The sequence below is a fragment of the Echiichthys vipera genome, assembly GCF_963691815.1.
Source record: "Echiichthys vipera genome assembly, chromosome: 5".
Lineage (NCBI taxonomy): Eukaryota > Metazoa > Chordata > Actinopteri > Perciformes > Trachinidae > Echiichthys > Echiichthys vipera.
In genome coordinates, this window is record NC_139830.1 from 21,260,998 (window position 1) to 21,285,824 (window position 24,827).

The window sequence follows — 24,827 nt, forward strand, 5'->3', positions numbered from 1 at the left end:
CATCTGCTTTGAGGTTGACAAATAAGCTCTCAGTCTCAAATTCCATCAGTGTGAATTTAGTTGGCCCTCTGCAGGGACTCTGCTTCTTTACTTGTGTCATAACTAGCTGCTGGCTCTGAGGCAGCTAATAATCCCAACAAAGAGAAGCTGTGACTGAATTAATAATGCAAACAGTCAGAATCTACCCAACAGGTATTTTAGGCTTTCCCAGCAAACAAAGCCTCAAGATAAATTGACAAAAAGGAACTTTTAGAAGGTTTTAGAAGCAAACAATGCCAGGATTTGCATGACAGATGGGTGAATACCTCTTCAGAACAAATGAGTGATGAGCCATAAGATTTCATATCCATTGAGTTCAAGTACAGAGCATAAGGTGGAATGAGATATCACAAAGCAGCCTTGAAGCACCTATACCGCAAAATGCTCTCTCTCAATGCATCATGGATATATTGCAGTCATATACTTTGTCCTTGCTAATTCTAAAATAAACTCTGATGATGAGACAGTGCTGGTCGGTGGCAAGGTCGAACCTCTCTGACCATTTGGATTTATAATAATGTGCAAATTAGTTCCAATTCTTGTCTGTGCACAGTAACATCTGTTAGTGAGTATCTGTTTCTCATGTGACAGACGTTAGGTGGACATCAGGACACTTGTGGCTGATCTTCTGGTTTGCCGACAACACAGTCTCACAGTCAAATGCGAGTGTCTGCCGAGGTGGCAGAAATGGAAATATATTATCTCTGAAATGTCTCAGGGCAGAGAAATTTCTGAACCACGACAGTGAAAAAATGAATAGAAATTAGCTCTTGAAAACGTACAGAATAATTTCTGTACATCGGTGTGAAGACAACACTCCTCTCTTTGAGCCCACCAATTTATTATTTGTTTATTTGTCCTGGATCGAAAAAAGAAGAAACCGAGCTTGAGCCTGTGAACGCCCACGCAGAAGCCAGCCTGAGAGAAAATATACGCTGCTGATTCGATGTGAGCTAATTCATTCAGTCACTGTATGTCCCCTGTCAAAGGCTGGTCCCCACAGGCCAACGCAACATCTGGATGTGTCCCCACTGCTCTGTCTGCACCGTTTTACTGTTGATCTCAAGGGACTCAAACATATTCTTGTTCTGTCAAGTCTGTCCAGTTTATTTTGCATTCAGAAATGACACTTTTCACCAATATTATGCAGGCTTCAAGTTGGTCTGTAGCTACAGTATATGATGTAAGTGGCCATATATATTTGGCTCTGTGGAAAAACATCAACCAAAACTAAAATAAGAAATGAAAAGATAAATATGAAATGATGCTTATCTCAACTACAAGCATGTCCACACACGTTACTCTTTATTCTATCTCCTCACAGTGGTCATAACTTACTGGCAACACATTTACCAGTGATGGGGAATGTTGAGTTTAGACCCTTTATTTAGACATCAAAGCAAAATAGGAAATCAAGTTAAAATAGATTAAACACATGATGCCCTTGGCTTCTTACATCATTTTGGTGGAGACCGTATGCAATTAATTTATTTCCATATTCCAGCTTGAAAATAGAAAGTGTGAGTAATCCTCAGAGAGAATTAAACCCAGTGCAAGGGGAGGGTTGTAATCTTATAATCCTCTGTAATGTTGTGATGGTCTCTCCAAGCTTATCTAAACTAACTTTCCCAGCGGAATTCAATCACAGATACAGGTGGACCATAAAGTCGTCGTTAACGGTCATGTGCCTCACTCACTGAGAAAAATTGTCCCCAAGGAGACAAATAAATGGTGCCTAAAAAAGACTGATGTGACTAATGCTCCCTTTGCAATTAAATGACCGTGTCCGCTGCAGCTTCATTAAAAAATATCTACAAACCCAGTTAAATTAAAAATATCTTTGTAAATTAACAAAATAGCTATATATGTGAAAGTTTAATTCCAAAATGAAAAAACATCCACTTAAATAAGCATAGTCCTTGGTTGACAAAATGACCCAAGATATTAGTTATTTGCATCCTTTGTGCTGAAAAAGTTTGCAGATTTCCCATTAAAATAAATAATTATTAACGTAATTTGTAAGATATCCATGATGCTGTAACATCCTATTGGCTGACCAAAGCCGCAGCAGAAGTGGAAGGTGACTGGACGGGCTGAAGGAACTCTGAGGTGAAGACGGCCTCGGCGTACTCCTCCACAACGTCCTGAAACTCTGCTGCCACATCAGCCAGAGCCTCTGACAGTAACTCCTCTGCCAGGCTGTGGGGCGAAAAAGGACAGAGACATTAGATAAAGCAGGATATTTACCTTGAAACTTAGTTGCCAAGAGATAGTCTTTGGCAAGTAGACATATCCTAACTTTAATTTGATAGAAAAGACAGAATCTAACATCTGACAAACCCTGTTCTGCTTCACAACAAATTAAACAAAATGATCATATATGACAATGAAATTCATGTGGTCATTGTTACCATTTCATAAAACTAGAAAGAACCTAGAAAGTGTGATTGTTATAATTTTTTTTTATTTTATTTTTACTTTTAGGAATGGAACGTTTTAAAATTGCTGAATAAAAAGGTGAAAGGAAAGTATAGGATAGAGTAGGGTGTACGGTTTAAACGATACCGACGGTAGAACAGTAGAATTTTGACTCTACTGTGTAACCAGCAGCTATGGCGTAATGACGAATGTGTGTGGATCCGGTGTGTGAGGGAATATTTACTGGCCCTTTGAGTAGATGCCTCTGTGAAAAAGTAATTTATGTGATGTTGACTGTTGTCCTCTCTCGCATTTCAGCTCAATATGACACAGAAAACTGGCAATTCAACAGCAAATGGACAGAGAAGTATTTGTTTATAACTGTCCCTCTGAAGGATGCAATGAGTGTATATCGGTGTGAAGCAAAAATCTTAATTTGTAGAGTGACCAGTAACCTTAAAGTTGTCAGAAAAATGTAGTGGAGTATAAAGTAGAATTATTCCCACTGATTTGTAGTGGAGTAGAAGTATGAAGTAGCATGAAAATAAAATACTTAAGTAAAAAACAAGACCATCAAACTTGTACTTTAAGATAAATATACAGTGATTCAAATTATACTGTGATATAAATCTTAGACTATACCGTACAGCCCTAAGATAGAGTACCAGTCAAAAGTTTGGACACGCTTTCCCATTCAAGTGAATGTATATCATTTAAAAAATAGTAAGTGAGCCGACTTCTAAATCATCAGCCTTGTGTCATTATTTTTCAAAAAAAGCAGAAGGTGCGATCAAAGCAGTTTTTTCCAAACCAGTGTGTGTGACAGCTCGACATGACATTGTGCTTGCCTTGAAAGGCATAGAATGACAAAAAATAACTCAAAAGACCAGTGCAGCACCCAGCTAAATGTCAGTATTTTGATCATTAGACAGACTAAAGCAGGGACACAGTACAGGGCACAAGTATAAGTGGCGTACACTCTTGGATCTCCCTTATGGAGCCTTACAAAATGTCAAATCATTAGGTTGTCAATCAGAGTCATTGTGTGTTGGTGAAGAGTCAATAGAAGAATACTTTGCTCTCAACACAGAGGCAGAGGAATTATTAATAACACCAATATGCTAAAAGACATGCTAGCTCTACTGAATAACTTCTGTATGTTAAACGCTCCAGATATGATGTGTTGTCGTGTATTTTAATATTCTGTAACATTCTAATAATTTGTCCACCAGTATAAAAAAAATGCATTAAAACCTGTGAGCAAAAAAACACTTAGACTCATGTTTCCAACTGTTTTTTCTACTCTCAGCTCCGGTTTATGTGAACCTGTGCTGGGTTGACAGTTATCTCTGCTCCAGGCACAGCGTGGAGGGCACGCCCACGAAGTAAAGTGACAGAGCTCCATCCATCCTTCCATTGCTCAGAGCAAGAGGAAACTTCCGCTCTTTTTCACCTCTCAACATCCACTGGTTAGTCAGCAATCCAGTTCTTCAGTATGTTGCCAAGAAAGTGCTTTTTCAGTCGCAGGGGAACATTTATTTTGCTTTTCCTTAATAAGACAGCAGGCCAACAACAGCTTAGTCTGTCTTTGTTAATGGCACTCTTTCATGAACACAGCCAATATGCAGTTAGATAATGGTGCTAAAAGACAAGACTGTTCCGTTAAGGGCTGTTGATGAATCAAAAGATGTAGGTAACATTGTGTCACTGAAATGTTTGTCTTGTATTGATAGTTGGACCTGGCTTGTGAATCCATAGGGCGCTAACGGTGATTTGCACAGGAGCTTGCAATACATCCGTGCAGCCAGCAGCCATATGGTTCACACTCCTGCTGAAAGTGTCAGTTGTGAAGTGTTTGGTTTAGAAGTTTTTTTTTGACCAAAGAAAATTTCACTATATACTCTGGAGCAGAGACCCGAAAGTGCTGACCAATCAGAGCAGAATGGGCTTTTCCGGAGGGAATCTTAAAGTGACAGGCGCTACAATAGAGCGTCTCAGACAGAGGGTAGCAGCAGGATAGAGGTGCAGCAGCCATGAGCAGTACGAAAAAAAAGTGTTTATTGAACATGTTCTAGTAGAAACACTTATACATGTATGAACCAGAAAATGAGTCTGATAGGTCTCCTCTAGAGTAGCTAAGCTAAAAAAATAAAATAAATAAATAACTTGGTATTTCGATTTATGCGTTTTAGCTGTGCGAAAGTTTTGCTATTTTGAAATCAATCTGTAAGCAGACGGATTGAATGAAATCCTCCTGGGAAGTTCGGCTCCACAAGTCAGCTCATTACCATCTCATCACACCAGAGGTTTCTACACTGTGTCAGAACAGCAGGGAGTGTCGATGCCTATATGAATGTGTTCTCTCTCCAAAAACACTGAGGTAATTGGATGGCTTCTTTTAACAACATTCTTAAATCCTTATCTTTTTTCCAAATTCAGAAAGTGCAGATCCATCCCTTGAAAACTTTTGTTCATTGATGTGGGACTGATATTAAGCCACAGGCACAAGCAGTCAGATCCCATGGGTGGGACTGGGCCACAGTTTAAGCAAAAAGCAACTCATCGAGCTGTTCACAAGCCCACACATATCTGTGATGCAAAGAGAAAAACAGGCCGACCTAAAAAGCTATCTTTTACAAGTTTAGAACTGATATATCAAAAGCATGGATTCATTATGTTCACAAAGATGAAAGGGAGCCTTCTGCACCCTGCATTGCAGCAACTCAAGAATTCTGTCAAGTATGCAAATCTGTGAGTGGGAGAGAAACAACGGTGACCACTGGAGGCACAGCATGCAGACCATAAACTGCATGAGCCTCTTAGAGCCAGCTCTTCAGTCCACACATCATGTATGTCAAACACATCAGGGGACAGAACAGAGAGCAGAAAGGACAAACTTTGTTTCCATGTGGCTTTGCTGACAGAAACTCTTGTGAGCTTGTGATACTCTTTGAGATATTCTTATAAACCCTCAAAGACACAAAAAGATTACTGAATTCATTACTAGCACATTCTGTTACACAAAGGGGAATTAAGGTGTAAGGAAACCTTCACTGTTAAGTCTTTTACCTGTCTGCGATGGCCCAGGGGTTGAAGCTGCCGACGGCCTCGTGAGCCACAGCATGCAGGTAGGCCTCGTAGTCTTCCCGGTACCGCCGGATGTTTCTCAGCATGCTTCCTGGCACAGAGATAACAGTCCCCGTGCTTCTCTCCACTGGGCCTGGGAACACGGTGTTGTGCCCGTGCTGCTGTTCATCTTCCTCTGTTAGGCTATTCTCAGAGAGGAGGCTGTGTCTGAGGAAACAAGAGGAAGCCGATGAGGCAAGGCAAACGGACGGATTTCCTCAAAACCTTTTCATTACCTTGAGTGTTCTCACTGTATGAACTGGGTAGAGAGCTTTCTGAGGGCTACCGTGAAGAGGCAAACTCATTTATTGACACAGGAGCTAGAATGGAGTGCAGCGCTGGGATTGAACGGAAACAATTGCTGTTATAAGGCTGAGTATGACGAATTTAAGAGAGGTGTCAGAGCCCTGCTCGTTGCTCAGAGATGGTCGGGGCTCAGCTGGGCATTGCCATGGTCTCGCGTGATAATCCTCTCTGCTTGGACAAATCAGCCTGGCTGTTGCGACTGCTCTCTCGGTGCTATATTTAGCGTTGCAGCAGTTCCCAAAGCAAAGTGCCTCTCTATTGTGCTCCCCGGCCTCATCTGAACTTTTTTCTGTTTTGAATGTGCAGGTTGCAAACCACGGGGTGGTCATAAATATCAAAATGTCAGCACAGTCAACTCTGCTTCTAGTCTGAAATGGGTCGATTTAATGTCCAATGTGGTGAAAGCGTCAATACAGAACCCTGCGCTGCTACTTCCTATTTATAGAGTCAGTAGAGCCAGACCGATATATCGGTCAGCCTATATTCAGGACGATATTGGACTATTAAAGACATTTCCGTATTTATCGGTATAACTGTACATTTTACGATATGCAACAATATGAAAAAAGTTTATCACTCACTCACTCATCTTCAATTGTTTATCCGGGTTCGGGTCGCTGGGGCAGCAGCTCTAGCAGGGGACCCCAAACTTCCCTTTCCCGGGCCACATTAACCAGCTCTTACTGGGGGATCCAGAGGTGCTCCCAGGACCAGGTGGAGATATAATCTCTCCACTTGGTCCTGGGTCTTCCCCGAGGCCTCCTCCCAGCTGGACATGCCTTGAACACCTCGTAGGGAGGCGCCCATGGAGTATCGTTACCAGATGCCCCAACCACCTCAACGCAAAGGAGCAGCAGCTCTACTCCGAGTTCCTCACAGATGGCTGAACTTCTCACCCTATCTCTAAGGGAGACTCCAGCCACCCTCCTGAGAAAACCCACCCCAACATATAATGCAGAAAATATCTTAATTTACTCTTCATTTAAATCGTCAGCAATTGGCTGATATTGAACATACAATACTATTTATTTTATTCTTCAGTTATATGGTCAGCAATTGGCTGATACATGTTTATTTAGTTATTTATTTTATTTATTCTTTAGTTTCTCATTTTAATTTCCTAGCATTAGTTTACTATGCAATAGATTGTATGTATAATTATGTTAAACGTTCTTTAAAAGTACTTGTAAGAGAGCAGTTTTGTGAATAACTTTGTATGTCGGTGCAAAATATCCACACAATCCACATAGAAAAGGTCTATTTTCATTCCAGCTCATAAATACAATATATATTGCCATATTTGGGAATTTTTCCCCTCCAAAATCAGTCTCAAATATCCCATATTGGTCGAGCCCTAAGAGTCATAAGAGCACCAATCCTTTTGGTGCCATATTCAAAAACGTGAACCAGCCTTCTCCTGTCAACAAACATAATTCAGACATTTTGCAAAATCTCCTGATGAAAAAAAAATACTGCCTATAAAACCTAAACAGGGCTAAAGGACAAGAAACAACCATGTACAACATCTATTGAACATTTCATAAAATCTGTGTGTTCATGTGGGTGTTTGTGTGTGGGCCGTGATTGACAGCGGTGCACAAATTTAGACAATTGAATCGTTAAAAAAAACACCCTCTCCCCTTAACATTCCCCCACCTACAACTTGGCCTGCACCAAACAGATGGACACCATCAGCTATTTGCCACATCACCTCAAGCATCTAGTTTTTATACAAAAGCTTTAGCCATATATCGCTCTGGAAACAAGGGACCTGGCAAAGGACAATGCCATAGGGGACGCAGACTGTGATGAAGCTGAGCTGGACAAAGACAAATGTGAGAAAGTAAGGGCTGATTGAAGTAAGATTCACAGAAGGCCTGGTGAGCTTTTGAGAACAACAGGAAAGAAAACAGGTGGAAGATAAACAGTGCATAGGAAAATGTTGTAATTTTCTTGCTTATTCAGAAAGTCATAGCTCAGACTTCTATATTCCAGCAGTACAACCTCCTGCATTTGATTAATATGGCTTTGGAGTCATTATGAATGTAAGGTCACGACTTGATGCAGATGGCAGCCATTTGTGTAAACCACAGCTCTCAGCTTGTTTGTAATACTTGGCCTGAGAGGGCAACTGCCGCCGTAAACAAAGGGAACAGTAGAGGGAGAGCAGATAAAAAAACATGAAAGGTTTATAATATTGCTGAGTGGGGCTTTCATCTTTTTATTGATTTGTTTGACCTGCTGATGCAGCTGCAGTTGGTCGGTCAGCATTAGCCAAGAAGGGGGGGACAGTCGGGGTCTGTGTCTGGGCTCCTCACCATGGATACACAAATCTTATCTGCTGCTCTGCTTGTGTTTCCAAAAATGAAATCTCTCACTCTATTGTCTGTGTGGTCGCTTTGATTGCGCTCACAAAAGCACAAAGACAGCTAAGGTGAGGTATGGCAGATGCTGTTTTTGGAAATACTTTTCAGGGCAGAGCCTGTTATGCCTTGTGATACATGATGGAAGTGTTGGTGATGATTGGTGTAATTGGTGTAATGTTGACAACTGCCTCCCCACCAATAGTGAAGAATACTCTCTTCTGACAGGTCCCGCTTGCCTCAGTGGAGGCTGAAAGGCTGAACACTTGATAACAACAGAATTAAACCTGCTTTATTACATCTTTTCCCAAATCAACTGAGAGTAATTATTTTGAAAACCGCATTTACTCGTAAACTCTCCGTGCCTCCGTAACAGTACAAAATAAAAATAAAAATCGTAAAGTCATGACCGATAAAAAGGTCTGCGAGTGTCCCTAATGGTCATCAAAATATACAATTGAAGCCACAAATTGTCTCCCTTAGTGTGTTTAAATGTGTGTGTGTGCGTCTATGAGACTGCGTGCATGACTGTTTTCCTGCTAATGGCAGCAACTGATGTGTCCCTCTGGACTGAGAAATGTGGGTTATAAACAGACATGATGAGCCCTTCACATATTTTGCTGTTCCAAAACCCCCTAGAAGAGTCAACAGTACACACCAACACACAAACAAACTGCATTTGTATACTATTTTCCTTCATAGGAGCTGATGCAAGTGTGATCTTTTATCCCACTGCTTAGTTACTGTATAAGCATCATGAAAGCATAATTATATCATCAATAATCCTCCATGTCTTATCCAAGTTTCCCTGTCTCCTAAAGCCCAGTATACCTTTTGCTATTCACTGCACAAAAGTATTAACTATCTGAACTGTTGGCAGGTATACAAATATCTAGACTGACCTGAAGTTGGCTGCAGTTTTTAAATAACAGACTGGGGACTTAATTGTATGTCACAATAACAGTTTTAATTATCTGAAGAATTACTTCCCTGGAGGTCAATGTGTTGACTCTGGTAACAAGTTTAGGAATTATCATTAAATCACATTTTGCTGTCCTGGACACTGATGCAGCTCATTTCCTCAGCCTGCTGGGGAAAACTCAACAAATGATCTGAAGAATCATTGTGAAACTGATATCCTACTGCTTCCTGTTAAAGACCTACACATTCTGACAATGAATTGACAACAGCTGAATTTAAGACGCAGAGGGCAACAGGTTTTTAGGTAAGACTGCTGCTAGGCGTTAATGTTGTTGTGTTTTGGTATAGTTTATGCAACAGTTTGCACAGTATAGTAATCAAAACTTTCCTTCATGTGTTCTAAAAATGTGTCATTTTAGAGTCTACAAAATAAGCCACCACTCCCTCAACTAACGATTAGACCTTGAAGTCTGTGTGCCAAATCCTTAATTTAGCTAATAAAAGAGGAAAGACTAAGACGCCGCTCCAATTTGACTCTTTTATCATTGCGGACGTTTCGTGTTTAGACGTCTGTGTGGCAATATTAAAAAGTCAAATTGCAGTGCTGTCCCAATCTTTCCTTTTTTCCTTTTATAGCCTGCAACACTGCGGCACAGGTAGCCCACTCTTCTCCCTTACAGCTCAGCTCAGTTTACAAAGCAACTTCTTGTCCCTGAAAGACAGCTCTATAAAACAATGTGCTGAATAAACAAAATTTACCTTCCTATTTCACATCAAATGACTCTCTACTCCTACTACCTGCTGTTGGTTTACAAGTTTCTGCTTGCAGAAAAAAAGTACTTAATTATCCAAGAAGCTGGAAAGTAGCTACTAAATGAATTGAGTTTTCATTCAGAAGGGGACTGATGTGGACAAAGTATCATAATCGAATGGTAATTATTTTTCGAATGATGGCGAGTACAAATATTGTTTGGCAAGTAATCGCGTACCGTACATTTCATATGCATGAGCGTCATCAAACAAAGTTGAGCTATCATGTTGAATGGGACATTTTAGCAGTCTCCCTAACCTGTTTCATTATCGCACTAGAAATGTTGACAGTGTCTAACAAACATTACTTTATCAATGGCCAAGAAATCTCAGATGCTCCCATTAAAAAACATCAACCAACAGATTAACTTTAAAGAGAATATATCAATGTCAACCTCCTCTTGTATAAAAAAAAAAAAAGGCAGACTGGTGCTGAAATGTTGAGACAATTAATTTATTAATGATGTCTTGTTTTCTATGTTTGTAATTAATTTAGGTCAATTTGCAGAGATTCTTTTCACTTGGACATTTGTCTGGCTTACCGGATATAAAGCCTGGCATGTCAGACAATCTCCTCCCCTTCCGCTATCTCTGCTATCTATTTTGAAAGGGCACTATCACTGTAGCACAAGTGTGATTAGTTTAAAGAAATACAAACATCCCAGATAATTTTTACCCCCTAAAACAGAAAGAACTTGTGCAGCAAGACCTAATCCATTGCAGACTCAGCACTGTAGAGGTAGCTCTGGCAGTGCAAGACTACTTTGACATCAAATCATTTTTTCTACTGATCAATGTCGAGGAATCCTAATTACATCGACTGTGATTCATTGTTGTTAAAGAAGAAAACATGAAAGGGTCCAGCCGGATGCCAATGCTTTTTAAAAAGGTACTGTAATTTGGACAGAGAATAAAAGTGATGCAGGCAGGTCCTTCTGTTTCATACTGCAGGGTTTCAGGGAGTTTCAGAGCTGGCAGTTCCCAAATGACTTTGTCCCTGTTTAGAGGCTGCAAGGCTGGAGACCTCAGAAGAGAGAATGAGTAATGAAAAAACATAACACCTCCTCAAAAAAGACCAGACACTAAATAGTTGCCTTCCAAGTGCCTGTGTTTGCCAAAAATGGAGCCATTACTTGATGGAAGTGTTGCAAAGACAGATGAGTCACAGTGCATCAAGAGTTTCCATTGAGGGAACTGAAGTTGAGGACTTTAATTCGTTAACGTTGCTGCTTGAATTTGTTAGAATGTGGATCCTACTGGCTTGTTTGTGTCAACAACTTCTGGTTCTTCCACTCTCTTTTGTCCTGCTTCCAAGTTCCTCATTAATTTAAGCCGCTGCGGTTAAAGCCCTGGGCAACAGTGGGTCTCTCTTTGAAGTCTGATGCCAGACTCAGGAGTAGACTGCCCTGGGTACAGTAGCCACCAAGTGAGGTTGTTCACGGTGAGTAAAGCCTCCCGGTGGGAGAGTGCTTATAGGGCAATGACACATCATGTGGAATAAAAAACACTCACTGAGTATCGTTGGAAAAACATTTCCAAAACCACTTAACTTAAGTGTGGAAGCCTTATTTAACTGATGAATGACTTCCATTGGATGCTGCTGTTGCTCTTATTTTTGAGTTTTAACTAGAACAGGAAGTTCTAAAATGCAATTTTATGTATTTATTTTTCTCATAAAAAGTACATAAAAGAGATAACATTTTCTATATGTATGTTTTTGAAACAATAATTAGCTCTATTGTGTTGGGGTCAGGATTACTAATTGCTAACTAATTACTACTACTCAGACCTTTAATAAGGGACATTTACCGCAAAATCAGAAATACATATTTTTCAGTTACAGCTCAGCCGAGCATGATGAGCCTCTCATCCATGAATATGCTTACTTCTGCACGGTGATGCGGTTGGTGGGTGTAGCTCTGAAGAGAGTACGTAGTTCCTACATGAAACTGCTCACAACCCCTCAGTGGAGAGGCTGTGCTCTGTTAAGAGTCTCCAGTTTGTCCAAAATGCTGCAGCTTGTGTACTAACTAAAACAAATCGAAGAGAACATATTTCTCCTGTATTAGCTTCTTTGCACTGGCTACCTGTAAAATCTAGAATAGAATTTAAAATCCTTCTCCTTACCAACAAAACTCTTATTGGTCAGGCCCTGTCGTATCTTAAAGAGCTCATAGTACCGTATTACCCGACTAGATCGCTGCGCTCTGAGAATGCAGGGCTACTTGACGTTCCTAGAGTCTCCAAAAGTAGAATGGGAGGCAGAGCCTTCAGCTACCAAGCTCCTGTGGAACCAACTCCCAAGTGTTATTCGGGAGGCAGACACTGTCCCCATATTTAAGAGTAAACTTAAAACTTTCCTTTGTGATAAAGCTTACAGCTAGGGCTTACGAGTCCCTAGCACTGTTGTTATTTTTAAGCTGATTTTGTTCTGCTTAATTATGCTGCTATAGGCCTAGTCTGCCGGGGGATAATACTTTTCCTAATACTCTGACCTTCTCTCCTCGCTGTCTGTATCATTCATGTCTCATCAATGCATGTTACTAATTCAGCTTCTTCCCCGGAGTTTTTTGTGCTTTGTCGTCTCACAGGTCTTTGCTGATCGTGGTGGTGCCTGCTGCCGTGGTCCTGCATGACGCTTCCTGCTACTATTATAATCTATTACCTTAGCTGTGCTTGTTTCTACTATTCTGAATTGAATTGTAGATTATCTTAAATAACCGGGTTATGATTTCCGCAAAGAGACATAGCTGTTGAGTTTTTCAAATGTATTTTTTTGGCGCTTTGAGCACAACAAGCCATGTGTCGTCTAATTTTGTTATATCCATGCGAAGGCAGTCATCTCTATGGCCGCGTTATTATCTCCAACACTGTGTAACTAACAACAAAACAATCTAGATTGATAAATAGCACCACAGGTAAGAGGGAAATCAGTTTTTTTGATTTTGTGGTGAACTGTCCCTTTAATTTCAGCTCAAACGATTGGGAAGGAAGTTAAATAGGCCAAACCCTGGTACTGCACTCCAGTTAATATTCTGGGAGCATACCAAAATGTCCCTACTACCTCTTTAAGATGAAAAAAAACAGCAAGGAGGGGAGGCCATTAGCAAAAGATGAGAGTTTGAAATTCTGAGTTATGCGAGTGTAATAAAACGGGTATAGGACATAGCAACATACCCTGTCTCCACAGGTTTCTCTAGGAGAATATCAACCGCAGAGCTCTGCCTGAGCACTGGCCTTGTGAGTCTAATTGGCTGAGGAGAGGCTGGCCTTGAGCCTGAGGCATGGCACTGGGGTCCTGGGAAGAACAGAGAGGAAGGGGTGGTGATAACGTGTCGAGAGGGGAGACAGGCAGATAGATGGATGAAAAAACAAGCAGAGCATGGAGTCAGAATGACATGAATGAATCTACTCTTGTCAGTTGTAGCACTGTCTCCCCCTACAGGAGACATCAGGGAAAGAACTTCTCTAAATGCAGTTACAGAGGATAAACAGGAGTGTGTTTGTATTCAGTTTTTGTTACCTGCTGCTGCTGGTCGGTCCCAGTGAAGAGGGTCAGAGTAGGTGATAGTAGCAAACCGTCTCCTTACTTCCTCCTGATCTCTCTGCTCAGACACAACCAGACACATGCATTATACAGTATAAAGGTATTATCCACCTGCCAATAGAAACTGCATCACTAAACAACACCAGACCAAAGCTGTCACAAGAGCGAGATCAGTGTTGACCTTTCGGGTTTCATGGTGACCTTCTGTTGGTGGGGCAACTCTCACCTGTATCTCCTCCATACGAAGCAGCATACTCTCCAGGGTGGGGGCCTGCAGCCTACGCTGGGCCATGCCCTCCAACTGTCTGTCTGTCTCAGCCACCCACGCCGCCCACGCAGTGTCCTCCAACAGGTCTTCCAGCAGAGCCTCACTCAGCTGCTCAGCGCTTTCTGCTGCCTATGGAGGGCAACATTCACATAAAACTTAAAATACGTATATACTGTTAATCTTGTTGTTTAATCATGGCCGTGATACTAAATTCAAACTTTATTCAAAAACAAGGCCAATTCTCCTCTCCCCTGTGAATTATTGGCAAGAGCAGCGCAGCTCACCCTCTCTGCTGCCTGCTCAGACAGCCGATTCCTCAGCGAGGGGCTGATCCTGTTCCTGGACTCACCAATCTGCTGAGATAAACAGACAAAAACAAACTCACTCTTCGTCCATAAAAACAACACACATACCAAACACGCCACTTGAGTTAAATCAGGAGGTAAATACATGCTCTGAGTTTTTTTTTTGATATATAAGATGAATGGATTGTTATTCTCTGCGTAAAAGGAGGCATTTAAAAGGAAGGAAAGTGAAGTATAATCTGACACGCATTCCCCTGGTACCGAGACAACAGATGAGTCTTCCTACCTGTGCTTCATCCAGAAGAGGCTGAATTCTCTCTCTGGCCTTCTGCTCAACTCTCTCAGCCCACTGAGGCGGTGAGACAACTTCTGACCTGCAAACCAAAATACACCCACACTGCAAGCTGTCACAGAAGACGTTCTATTCATTTAAACACATTGAAATTGTTTTCCAAGACTCATGGAATTCTACACAAAATAGCAGTATTTGTCAGGCCCTGTGTTTGCCTTAATATTCACATTTACTGCATATTCCCATTTATTCCTTGTTAAAACAAGGGCAGAACTATTAAACTGTTACCACTGCGTAGAGACAATCCTTTAGTACACTGTAAAAGCCAATTAATTTATTCATAAAGCCTGACACTACTTAACGACTTTTAAGGTAAACAAGTGGAGATCAGTTCAGCGCATAACTCGAAAAAGATGAATTTGATTAATGTTACATGACCATTATAATATATATATAATATATATATATATATATATATTAATATATATATATAATATATATATATATATATTATATAATATATATATATATTATATATATATTATAATGCTCATGTAACATTAATCAAATTAATCTCAAAATTTAAATAATCTGTAATTGTGAAGAGCATGAATTGACAGGTTTAATACTTGTTAACAATGGGGAGCAGGTAGAGCAAATGACTCCTGGTACAAAACAGACTAAGATATGATGGCTTTTTGATTTTAGTCCAATATTAAATTTGTTTCAAATGGATATTCAGCCATTAGTAGACAGCTTTTTCATATAATATATTGATAATGATAAAATGCCCTTTAATCATTATTTTAAGTGTGTATGGAATAATTGCTGTTGTGGAGCAGCCACAATCAGAATAGGCCCCACAGACATTTCTCATGGCAGACATTTAACCTCATCATAGCAAGAAATGCCCAGGAGGAACTTATACTATTTATTAACAATGGTGCAATTCCAATTAAGTGCCATTATGCAACTACAACCTGCTATATTGCGTTGCTGACCATGCAGAATTAAACTGTCCAGTGACCAATTAGGAAATGTGAGGTGACCTATAGGAACACAGGCTCTCTCTGGTGCTGGTGGGATATTGCTGCATTATTTCCTTTTCTGTTAATTGTAGGTAATGCTGTAATTCCCAATGTAACGGTTTGTCAACATTTAATTGTGCTTTTTCAATGCTAAAATCCAATGTGGCGCAGAGTTAGTTACGCTTTTTATGTTGTTCCCCTTCTCTCTTACAATCTATCAGTGTGGAGCATGTGAAGGCAGTTTTTTTTTAGCATTATAACCATCAACCTGCATTCCCTTTTATACAGTCTATGATCCCCTCTGATGCTTTAGCTTTTTTCTGCTAAATCTGCATATTTATTTTCTGTACCTTAATTTCTGAATGCGTTTAGCCTCTTCTTTACTCAGCTGGTTGAGCTCTTTCATCCGCTGCATCGTCACCTTATCCAGCCATGCTTTCCTGTACCAAGCCAGTAATAATCAAATGCAGCAATTTGCAAGCTCAAGCATTTCACATAAGTACCTTATAATACTTATCTCTAAAATCGGGCAGCTGGCCCCCCGATTAATTGGAAAGCACAGTTGTAGTGATTAAGATTTGATTAAACAGAGACGTATGTGGAACACTCAATCAATGAGGTGCTTATAAGCACTAAAAACAGGCCAACTATTCATCATCCATAAAGAAAAATGGCCTCAATCTAGCAAGCACCTAGATTAATTTATTGAAAATAATTAACTTTGAATTGGAGTCAGAGTATTGCCTGTGGCTCTCAGCAAGTGGGTTCTGACATAGAGGTTAGAAATAACTCACTGAATACAGATTCATTAAAATTCCATTCATTCATCTTTTTCCTCTTGCTAGGACAGACCATGTTATATATGAATACCTTTGTAAAGTATAAATAAGAAAAAACGTTAAAAAAAAACTAATCTCAGGAACTATAACATGTCATCATGAAATACCTTATAAATAGAAGAAAGATTAAAATCCGAATATAATGTGTAGGAGATTCACCTTAATGTTTCATTCTGTGCTTGTTTCTTCTTCTCTGCGCTCAAGGCTGGCTCTGCTGCCAAACCACAGGCCACCGTCTGCTTTGGAGGGCTTGGCGAGAGCTTGATGGGAGAGAAGAGACATCGAGGCTCTGGTTTTCTCCTTTGAGGAGACCTGCTGAAATAATAGCAGAGAGATGTAATTATGAATGGCATAAACATTGAAAGTGTACAGGAGTACAAGTACCTGGGAACTACTATTAACATAAAAATGAGATGGAATACTAAGGCGCAAAAACATAACTACTTCTTACGGAAACGCAGATGTTCTTATGAGGATAGGATAATGCTGACACTGTTTTACAAGACCTTCATTCAGAGTATATAGACCTTTTTTTGGGGGGGGGGCATAGGACAGATAAACACTATGCAGGTCAGAAAAGATGGTGTGGGGAGGAGGTAGGAGGAATATGGAGCTGAAGAAACATGGAAAGGTTAACTTAGTAATGGTAGTTGAAACATAAGTACAATATGGGGTTTTATTTTGTTTTTGTACTGTATTTAACCATTATCCATCAATATTATGGGGATACCAATTTGGCAAGGCCTACAACCACACAGTGAATAATAATAATAATAATATTAATAATAATTCATTTATTTTATATAGCGCTTTTCAGGGACCCAAAGTCGCTTACAGAGTAGGACATATAATATACAGACGATAAACAATAGGAGACAAGGATGACAAGGATGACAGGGAAGCAAGGCGAAGGGGGGCATGGGGTAATGGTGATACAGACAAATAGCCAGAAACAGGTACAACAATAGAGGTGGGGGGATGGATTGAAGAGCAGTGGGGGGGGGGGGGGGGGGTCAAGGGGAGGGGCTGAATGGGTGAGGAGAGCGGAGGGAGGGTGGGGGGGGGAGTCGGGGGGAGAGGCCGGGAGTGAATGTAGTTATGGGTAGGGGAGGTTGTAGGCTTGTGAGAAAAGGAAGGTTTTTAGACGGGATTTAAATGTTGTGAGTGATGGAGAGTCGCGGATGGGCTGGGGGAGAGAGTTCCAGAGTCGGGGTGCAGTTCTAGAGAAAGCTCTGTGTCCGAAGGTTTTGAGTTTGGAAGGTGGCATGGTCAGAGTTAGGGAGGAGGAGGATCGGAGGGCTCGGGAGGGGCAGTGGGGGGTAAGGAGGTCAGAGAGGTAGGGTGGTGCCAGCTGAATGCAAGCTATAGTAGCTCACGTCTACTTTGTGGTTAAAACTCACCTCAATTTTTTAAATGTTATTGTGGCAAGATCACATTGATTTCCAAAGCATTAAAAAGCATGTAATTTGAAATGGATGAAAATTGATACCTTGACATTAGAATTTCATACATTACAGTACATAACAGACATACCGTAACAGTATAACCTAAGTTATGTTATGACTTCAATCGTCCAGTGTGCAGTGAGAGCAAAAACATTGGTGAAAAATAAGAGGCTATGATTTTTAAAATAGTAATGTCATTAGCTGTACAGACAGATGAAAGGCTCACCGCTGTGGAGGAGGAGAGTGAGGCGATGTAGGTATCCAGGGCACAGAGTGCTCTTTCTGAGGGAGCTGGTTCACTCTGAGCTGAGAGGAGACTGTAGGCAGCTGGAAACCTGCTTCTTGTATTGGATTACGCTACGACAAAAAACATATAATACATGTTTAGATTTGTTACATGATCCTCGCATTGTTTAAATGTTTGAAGTGACCTCTGGCTCACTTTTTTGCGCCTTTTCATGGTGGATTCTAATAAAACCTTAATCACTTTGATTCTAATATAAACATTCATAATTTTCCTGTATGTTACATATTCGTTTCAGTATCGAGCATCGTAGAAGTCAAGCCAACACCTTCATTACAATGTTAGCCTTGCTTCTCTCGGAGTGTAGATGCCCTCCTTTTCTGCAGGTGGTGTTTGACTGAGGTTGTCCCTGCAGCTCTCTCTGGGCAAGGCTCTCCAGGCCAGCCCTGAGCACCTCTCTTCTGTTCATGAGCTGGTGAGAAGTAGTTTTGGGATTCTGTGAGGCCGTTCTCCTACCTGTTGACACGAGTAAAAAAAAAAAAAAAACGTTAGCTTGTTTTGATCTTAACTTATGGAATCCCATGGAAATAGAAATGATGGAATAGTTACAACTCTTCATCGCTATAAAACACAAGTTAACCCGCTTGGAACCTGGCCTGACACGACACGTCTAATTTTTTTTGGATGGCTTACGGCCAGAGCTGAGCACTTGAGTTTGTGTTTTTCCTATCACTTCATCATGGCAATGCAGCCATTTAAGCACAGTGGGAGGCCAAAACAACCACACAGAAGCCCTTAGGTGATTTCCAGATACTCAAATCCTCAAATCATCAAAAAGCATTCATGCAATTAACTCTCTGTGCAGTTTTCAAAGGCTTGAGCAGGACATTATGGAGGAAAATACTGCATTTCTATTAAATTCATAAGGTTGATAGATAATGTTGCTAGGGTTGCAAATCAGAAACAAAGTAGAAAATTACTTAAAATAGTGCACAAATAACTTACTAAAGAGAAGTAAATGCTAAACACTCACCACGCACACCTCTTTTGGGATTTGCTAGTTTGCGAGGTCCTCGAACAGTTAAGGTGCTGGGACCCTTGGGTGCTCTAGTTGGTGACATGCTGCGATGAGGAGACTTCCTGTGCGGAGGACGTGCTTGGGCATGCATCTTTTCGAGCAGCTCTTGTTTACTTAGAGCAGAGTCTAAAGTCTAAGAGGAATTGAGTAACAAGACATTCATATATTGTATTATTCACTTTAAAACAAATAAACAATCCCTCCATAAAATAAGCTGCAGATGCAGACGCAACATAATAATGATCTTCCCAATTTACTGTCCTTTCAAAAATATACAACATAACAAGACATGTCATTCAGAACAGATGAGCCAAAAGTCATGTGTGGTGCAGTCAAAGTATAGGGATGAAATTAAACAAATGACTCTTATCATTAATTTGAGGGTGCTCTACCAACATGAAATTAATGCTGTTGGGTTAGGGGTTTAAAGAGAGTGCATACAATAGTTGTTACATTTCAAATCTACTGTGTTAGAATGAAGTCAATACAATAAAAAAAACATAATATTATCCTTAGACTTTCTGATTTGTATTTGACGCTGCATACCTCTAGTTTCTGCAGGATATCGAGGGCTGTCTCAGGCCCAGCTGCACACTGTTCTCCTTCCACCTTAGCTGAGCACAAAGAGAGCTGGCGAATCAGTTGGCCCAGCTCTTTGTAATAAGGGGGTACCTTGCCATGAGATAGATCTGAAAGCTGGTGGATAACAACCTGTAAGGCCCTAAGTGTCCCACGGTGAGCAGCTGCAAGCCTGTTAATTGCCACGGACTGAAAGAAAAAAACAAAGTAACTGATGATTTTTCCTTATCTGTCAAACTTTTATGAATCTCCTTTTAGCAAAATTATATAAATATAAAGAACTATTAAATCTGGTAGGGTGGCACGGGAAACTGTTATTTGAACATGCTAGTAAAAAACAGCTTTGTCTCTTTTTAAAGACTTTCATAGAAAGAAATACAACTGTTAAAAGAATGATTTTTAGACCTCTCATTGCTGTGTTTGGAAGCATGATATGCATCTAGAACACTTTTTGAGGGTCAAGGCCAAAACAAATGAATTGACTGTGTTATCGTCATCAACAAATAAATCAACAGTCTCAGCTCTGCACAGCAGTAAATGTGTTGCAGTAAATGTGACATTGTTAAACATGGCCCAGCACATCACTGGATGTGAGCTGCCCTGCCCGCAGAAGCTGTACAACCAGTGGTGCCTCTGGAAGTCCCTGGAGGTCATGAAGATCATTAACAGCACACCCACACAACAGCCTGTTCTCCCTGCTGCCCTCAGGTAGAAGGTAAAGGACCCCCAATGCCTGCAGCAGCAGACTGAGGAACGGCTTTTTCCCCAGGCCATAAGACTGCTTAGAAAAATAACGGACACACAAAAACTCACAGTGCGATCCAGCAATCCAACCTGTGCAATATTCTTACACTCTGTAATGCCTTGAATGTGTGTATATATACATTGGCGATCCAAATTAGAGAACAAATAATTAATACTTGCTTTATTCTGAAATACTACAGAACTACTACTGCAGTCTCTTCCACAGTTCGGTAACTGTAGTGGGTTTCTGCCAATACTTTGTTGCTGAGGATTTTCCAAGGATTCTCTATGGGGTTTAGATCTGGACTCTGGGCTGGCCATTTCATTTTTGATATGTTTGCAGTCTGACAGGGGGCATAGTCTTGAATGAAAATTGCAGGCTGATTGTGAGACAATTGCAGGGTTGCTGAAGGAGTTTCACATAAACATTTGCATTTACCCTAACATGTAGCTGTAGAAGAGGCCCAACTCCTGTTGCAGACAACATCTGCCAAACCATGACACTTCCTCCTTCAAATTTAACTGACTTCTTTACACACTTTGGGTTCAGTTTTTCCCCAGTCCTACGCCCAACAAAATGTTTCCCATCAAGACACAAAAAATTGAACATACTCTCATCACTGAAGTGCACTCTGGACCAGTTCTCCTCTTTGCACACAACATGCTCCTCAGCAAAGGCATGTCTCGCCTTTTTATTATTTCTGCTGATGAGAGGTTTGGTAACTGCAGAGTCGGCTTTCAGTCCAAAAAGTCTCAAACGGCGAGACACTGTGTGCCGAGACATTTCCTTGCCCTGTTCAGTACTGAACTGGCGAGCAACTCCAGCTGCAGTTTTTAACCGATTCCCCATTGAGCCTTTGTATAATCCTGTCCTCTCATGCACTTGTTTTACGTGGACGACCGGTCTTTTTGAAGGATTTAAATTAATCTGTGTCCTTAAAATCACAGACTTGGAACACCCAACCTCTCTTGCAATGGCTGAGAGGGTCATCCCTTTGGCCTTCATTTGGACAACCTGCTGTCGCAGGGTTTCAGTCACCTTAGAGCAGCTTGCCATCTTGCAAAGTAACCAGGAGAGCTGCCGGATAAATAGGGTGTGTCCAACAATTATGTAAATTGTCGTCAGGTGCCAGATTAACACCAATAACTGGGAGGGAATGTGTTCTCTAATTTTGCTCACTGTTTTTTTTCATAAAATAAAGGTTTTTTGTTGAAGTGCCTTGGTTATTTAAAAAAAACAACATGCTAGGCAACAGTGGTACAGCCACAGCAGATATTCTATCAAATTCTGGACAATAAATAATAAACAAGAGTATTTCAGAATAAATCAAGAATTTATATTACATATATAGATACATACTGTACATACATGTGCTCCTTTTACTTTGTTGTATTCTATTGTTATATTCTATTTATATTTACTGTTTATCCTTAGATATGATTTTATCTTATATGCTTTCTCTATACTTAAGTGATTTTCTGTGAATTGTATTTGACCTGTATTCATATCTCTACTTTATATATATATATTTAACTAGGAGTTTATTGATAAGTGTTTATTGTTTTACTTTCTATATTTATTTAGCTAAAAGTTCATCGTTTATCATATACTTTGTATATATACCTTATACCTCCCTTGTGCTTTTTGTAAGCTGCTGGAAACTCAATTTCCTTGCGGGAGTGATCCCAAAGGGATCAATAAAGAGAAGTCTAAGTTATATGTCCCTTATATCAACCACTTACTGTTTGTTTTTAACTGTCGTGTTCTTTAATGGAGCCATTTGTACTTGTATAACCCGAGTGTCGATAAACATCTTGAATCTTGAAGACATACCTTTTTGGCATCCCACATTTTCTGGCTCCGTAGTTTCTCTATATCTTCTTGTATCTCTTTTACCTATTAAATAACAATTTAGTAGAACAGTGTTTATAGATACAGAGCAAATGAAAAGTCAGTAAAGGTTTATGTGGTATCTACTTAAATACCTGTTGCTGGAGAACATAGATGACACGTGCTGAGCGGGCTGCCTGCTTTTGTCTGCGTATCTCCAACTTGTTTTGCTCTTCAGGCTCCAGTTGATCCTCCATTTTTTCCCCTGTTGTTTAAATTATATTATTCATTATTGTTTAGTTTAATCCATTATGTGTAGTATGTAAAACGATATTTTGTGATATCATATTATCAACAGTAAGACAAAAGCCTAATGTGACAAGCTGAGCGTTTTTTGTGTGTTACCTCTGTTAGCTAGCTCTTCTACTTTCTGAATATACACTTCCAGCTCATTCTGCAGTTTGCGGATCTCCTGGCTTAAAGGAGCCTGTTTGCCTCCTTCAAATTGCCTTGGGCCAGGGTCTCTGGTTGGGGGTGACTGGCCAATCCGAGGCATCCGGGAAATGGGGCGCTTCTGGGGTGTGCGCACCGACAATTTGGATCCAGGTTGGGTTGCTTTCACTTTTGGACTGGAGGTTTTAAACTTTGTCTTGGTTGGAGGGGCTGCAAGCTCCTATAAGGGGGGAAACAGTCATTGGTTAAAAAAAAAAAAGCGTAAATCATTCCTTGAATTGGACATGAACCAGTAAATTATTAATTATAAACTTTTTTCCATTAATCCAAATCATCAGTTACCTGTAGCAGCTCTACATCACTTATTTCAAGGAGGGAGGCCTCCTGGGAGGGTTTGGCAGGGGATTTGGTCAGTGACTCAAGGCGCCTTCGTCTTAGATCTCGCTTGGCCAGCTGAACCGCAGACCGCAGTCTCTCTTCGGAGAGAGTGGTGAAGCTGATAGAGCTTCTGGCACTCTCCACCTTCTCATGCTCTTCTGACAGTGGCAGCAGCCTCTCTATCACGATGGGGGCTGGTGGGCGTACATGAGTGGCACGGTTGCTGGTACTTGCAGGGATGGCTTCATTGAACAACAGCTGTGGGGTGGATGATACCAGTCAGTCTCAACCAGTCTTTTATGTGCTGTCAATTGCCAATGTGACATCCAAGTCAAGCCAATTTGAATAATATAGCACAAGGTCACAAATATGCTTCAAGAGCTTTACAATATGTGCAGAATACAACAATCTGTCTTTAGACCCTCCTTTTAGACAAGGGAAAACTCCTCCAAAAATCCTTTAACAGGGGGAAAAAATGGAAGCGACAACAGAAAAAGCAACTGAGGAGGGATCCCTTTTAATAGAAGTAGTGTGTGTAGAAAAACCAACATAGTAAAGTTACAGTAAAGACAATGACAAATAAGATTTAGACATATATGAAAATATCATGGAAACATGTGAAGAGGACAGACCTCACATACACATTTTAGTCATGCTTTCTCAATAATTATTTCTGTCGTTTACTATATCTGAACCCAGTTGCCAATTTGTTTGGTGCATTTAGTTGAATTTCAATGCAATTTAAAGCTACAGTCCTACCTTCTTTAAGTATTTCGTTCTAACGGATTTTTTTAAAGCGTTGATTCAACTTTATTGAATCTTTAGTGATTATTTTGGAGTACCATTCTGCCCTGTTGAACTGCATTGTGCTATACTGAGAGGTGTAGCCAATATCTAGTATATACTTGCTGATTTAGGCGTGGACAAAATATTCAAAATAACTATCTTCAGTACAATGCCCTTAAGGATCTTCCAACGTTAATCGACAGCTATCAAGAGCAGTTTTAGCGAAAAAAACAAACAAAAAAGAATATTATCATTATAATGGCAGAATGTAACGTATTGCAGGCTTATTATCAGACTGAATTGGATTTAGCTAACGTTAGTTGTACCAAATAATAAGCAACTGAGTGCATGCTTGCAGGTAACGTGAGCTTGCTATTACAAATATATAATACAGTTGAATGTTGACAGGCTTTAGGTGGGCCTTCCATTGTTGTTTACCTTGATTTGGGACATCCGTGTATTGAACTCGCTGCCGTTTCGTGTTGAATCTGAAACAACCCAGTCTCTCCTGAGACTTTGCTGTCCTAAGGACGTTGTTGGGCCACTCGGCAAGAATTGTGCTGTCATTACAGTAAAAACAACCTCCAAGTTCTGTCAAAATAGTAAACAATTCTTAATAAGGCTCAATGGTTATTCTACTGAGAGTTAGCATTAGGAAGCTAACGTTAACTACTCTTTTGAATTGAAGTTCGCAAACATGAATTAATCTCAACATAATCCATTCGACCATTGCTTGTGACGCCTTTTCCTCAGTTTACACCGCATTTATGAGTTATTTACACACGTAGCGTCGCTAGCTGAATGTTAATTAAATAATGGGACATAGTTAAGTGTTGCAATTTGAGTCCGAGCTTGTCGAAAATTTGAAACGCCGCCATGACAACAACAGAACACCGCTAAATGGAAGTAGCGTTTTACCAACTACGGATCGTCAAAGGAGTCATACATCACGGAGCCGCATTTTTTTTAATTTTTATAAATTACCATCATAAATGTTAAATTAGCTTACTTCTCTAATACGTTGTGA

At 40.4% G+C, this 24,827-nt stretch overlaps 1 protein-coding gene across 1 annotated transcript; it reads right to left on the reverse strand.

The window, feature by feature from the left end:
- Positions 1-1,573: 1,573 nt before the first annotated feature.
- On the reverse strand, positions 1,574-24,253 carry kiaa0753 (KIAA0753 ortholog; the record flags this gene model as incomplete). The annotated part of the gene is made up of 18 exons (XM_083913296.1): positions 1,574-2,238; positions 5,527-5,751; positions 13,161-13,281; positions 13,507-13,588; positions 13,757-13,927; positions 14,083-14,154; positions 14,390-14,477; positions 15,774-15,863; positions 16,422-16,577; positions 17,934-18,064; positions 18,289-18,467; positions 18,985-19,162; positions 19,576-19,797; positions 22,187-22,249; positions 22,339-22,448; positions 22,589-22,856; positions 22,979-23,272; positions 24,239-24,253. 18 exons carry the CDS (start codon positions 24,251-24,253, stop codon positions 2,085-2,087), a joined length of 2,619 nt encoding a protein of 872 aa, XP_083769422.1. The 3' UTR covers positions 1,574-2,084.
- Between the last annotated feature and the right edge of the window lie 574 nt (positions 24,254-24,827).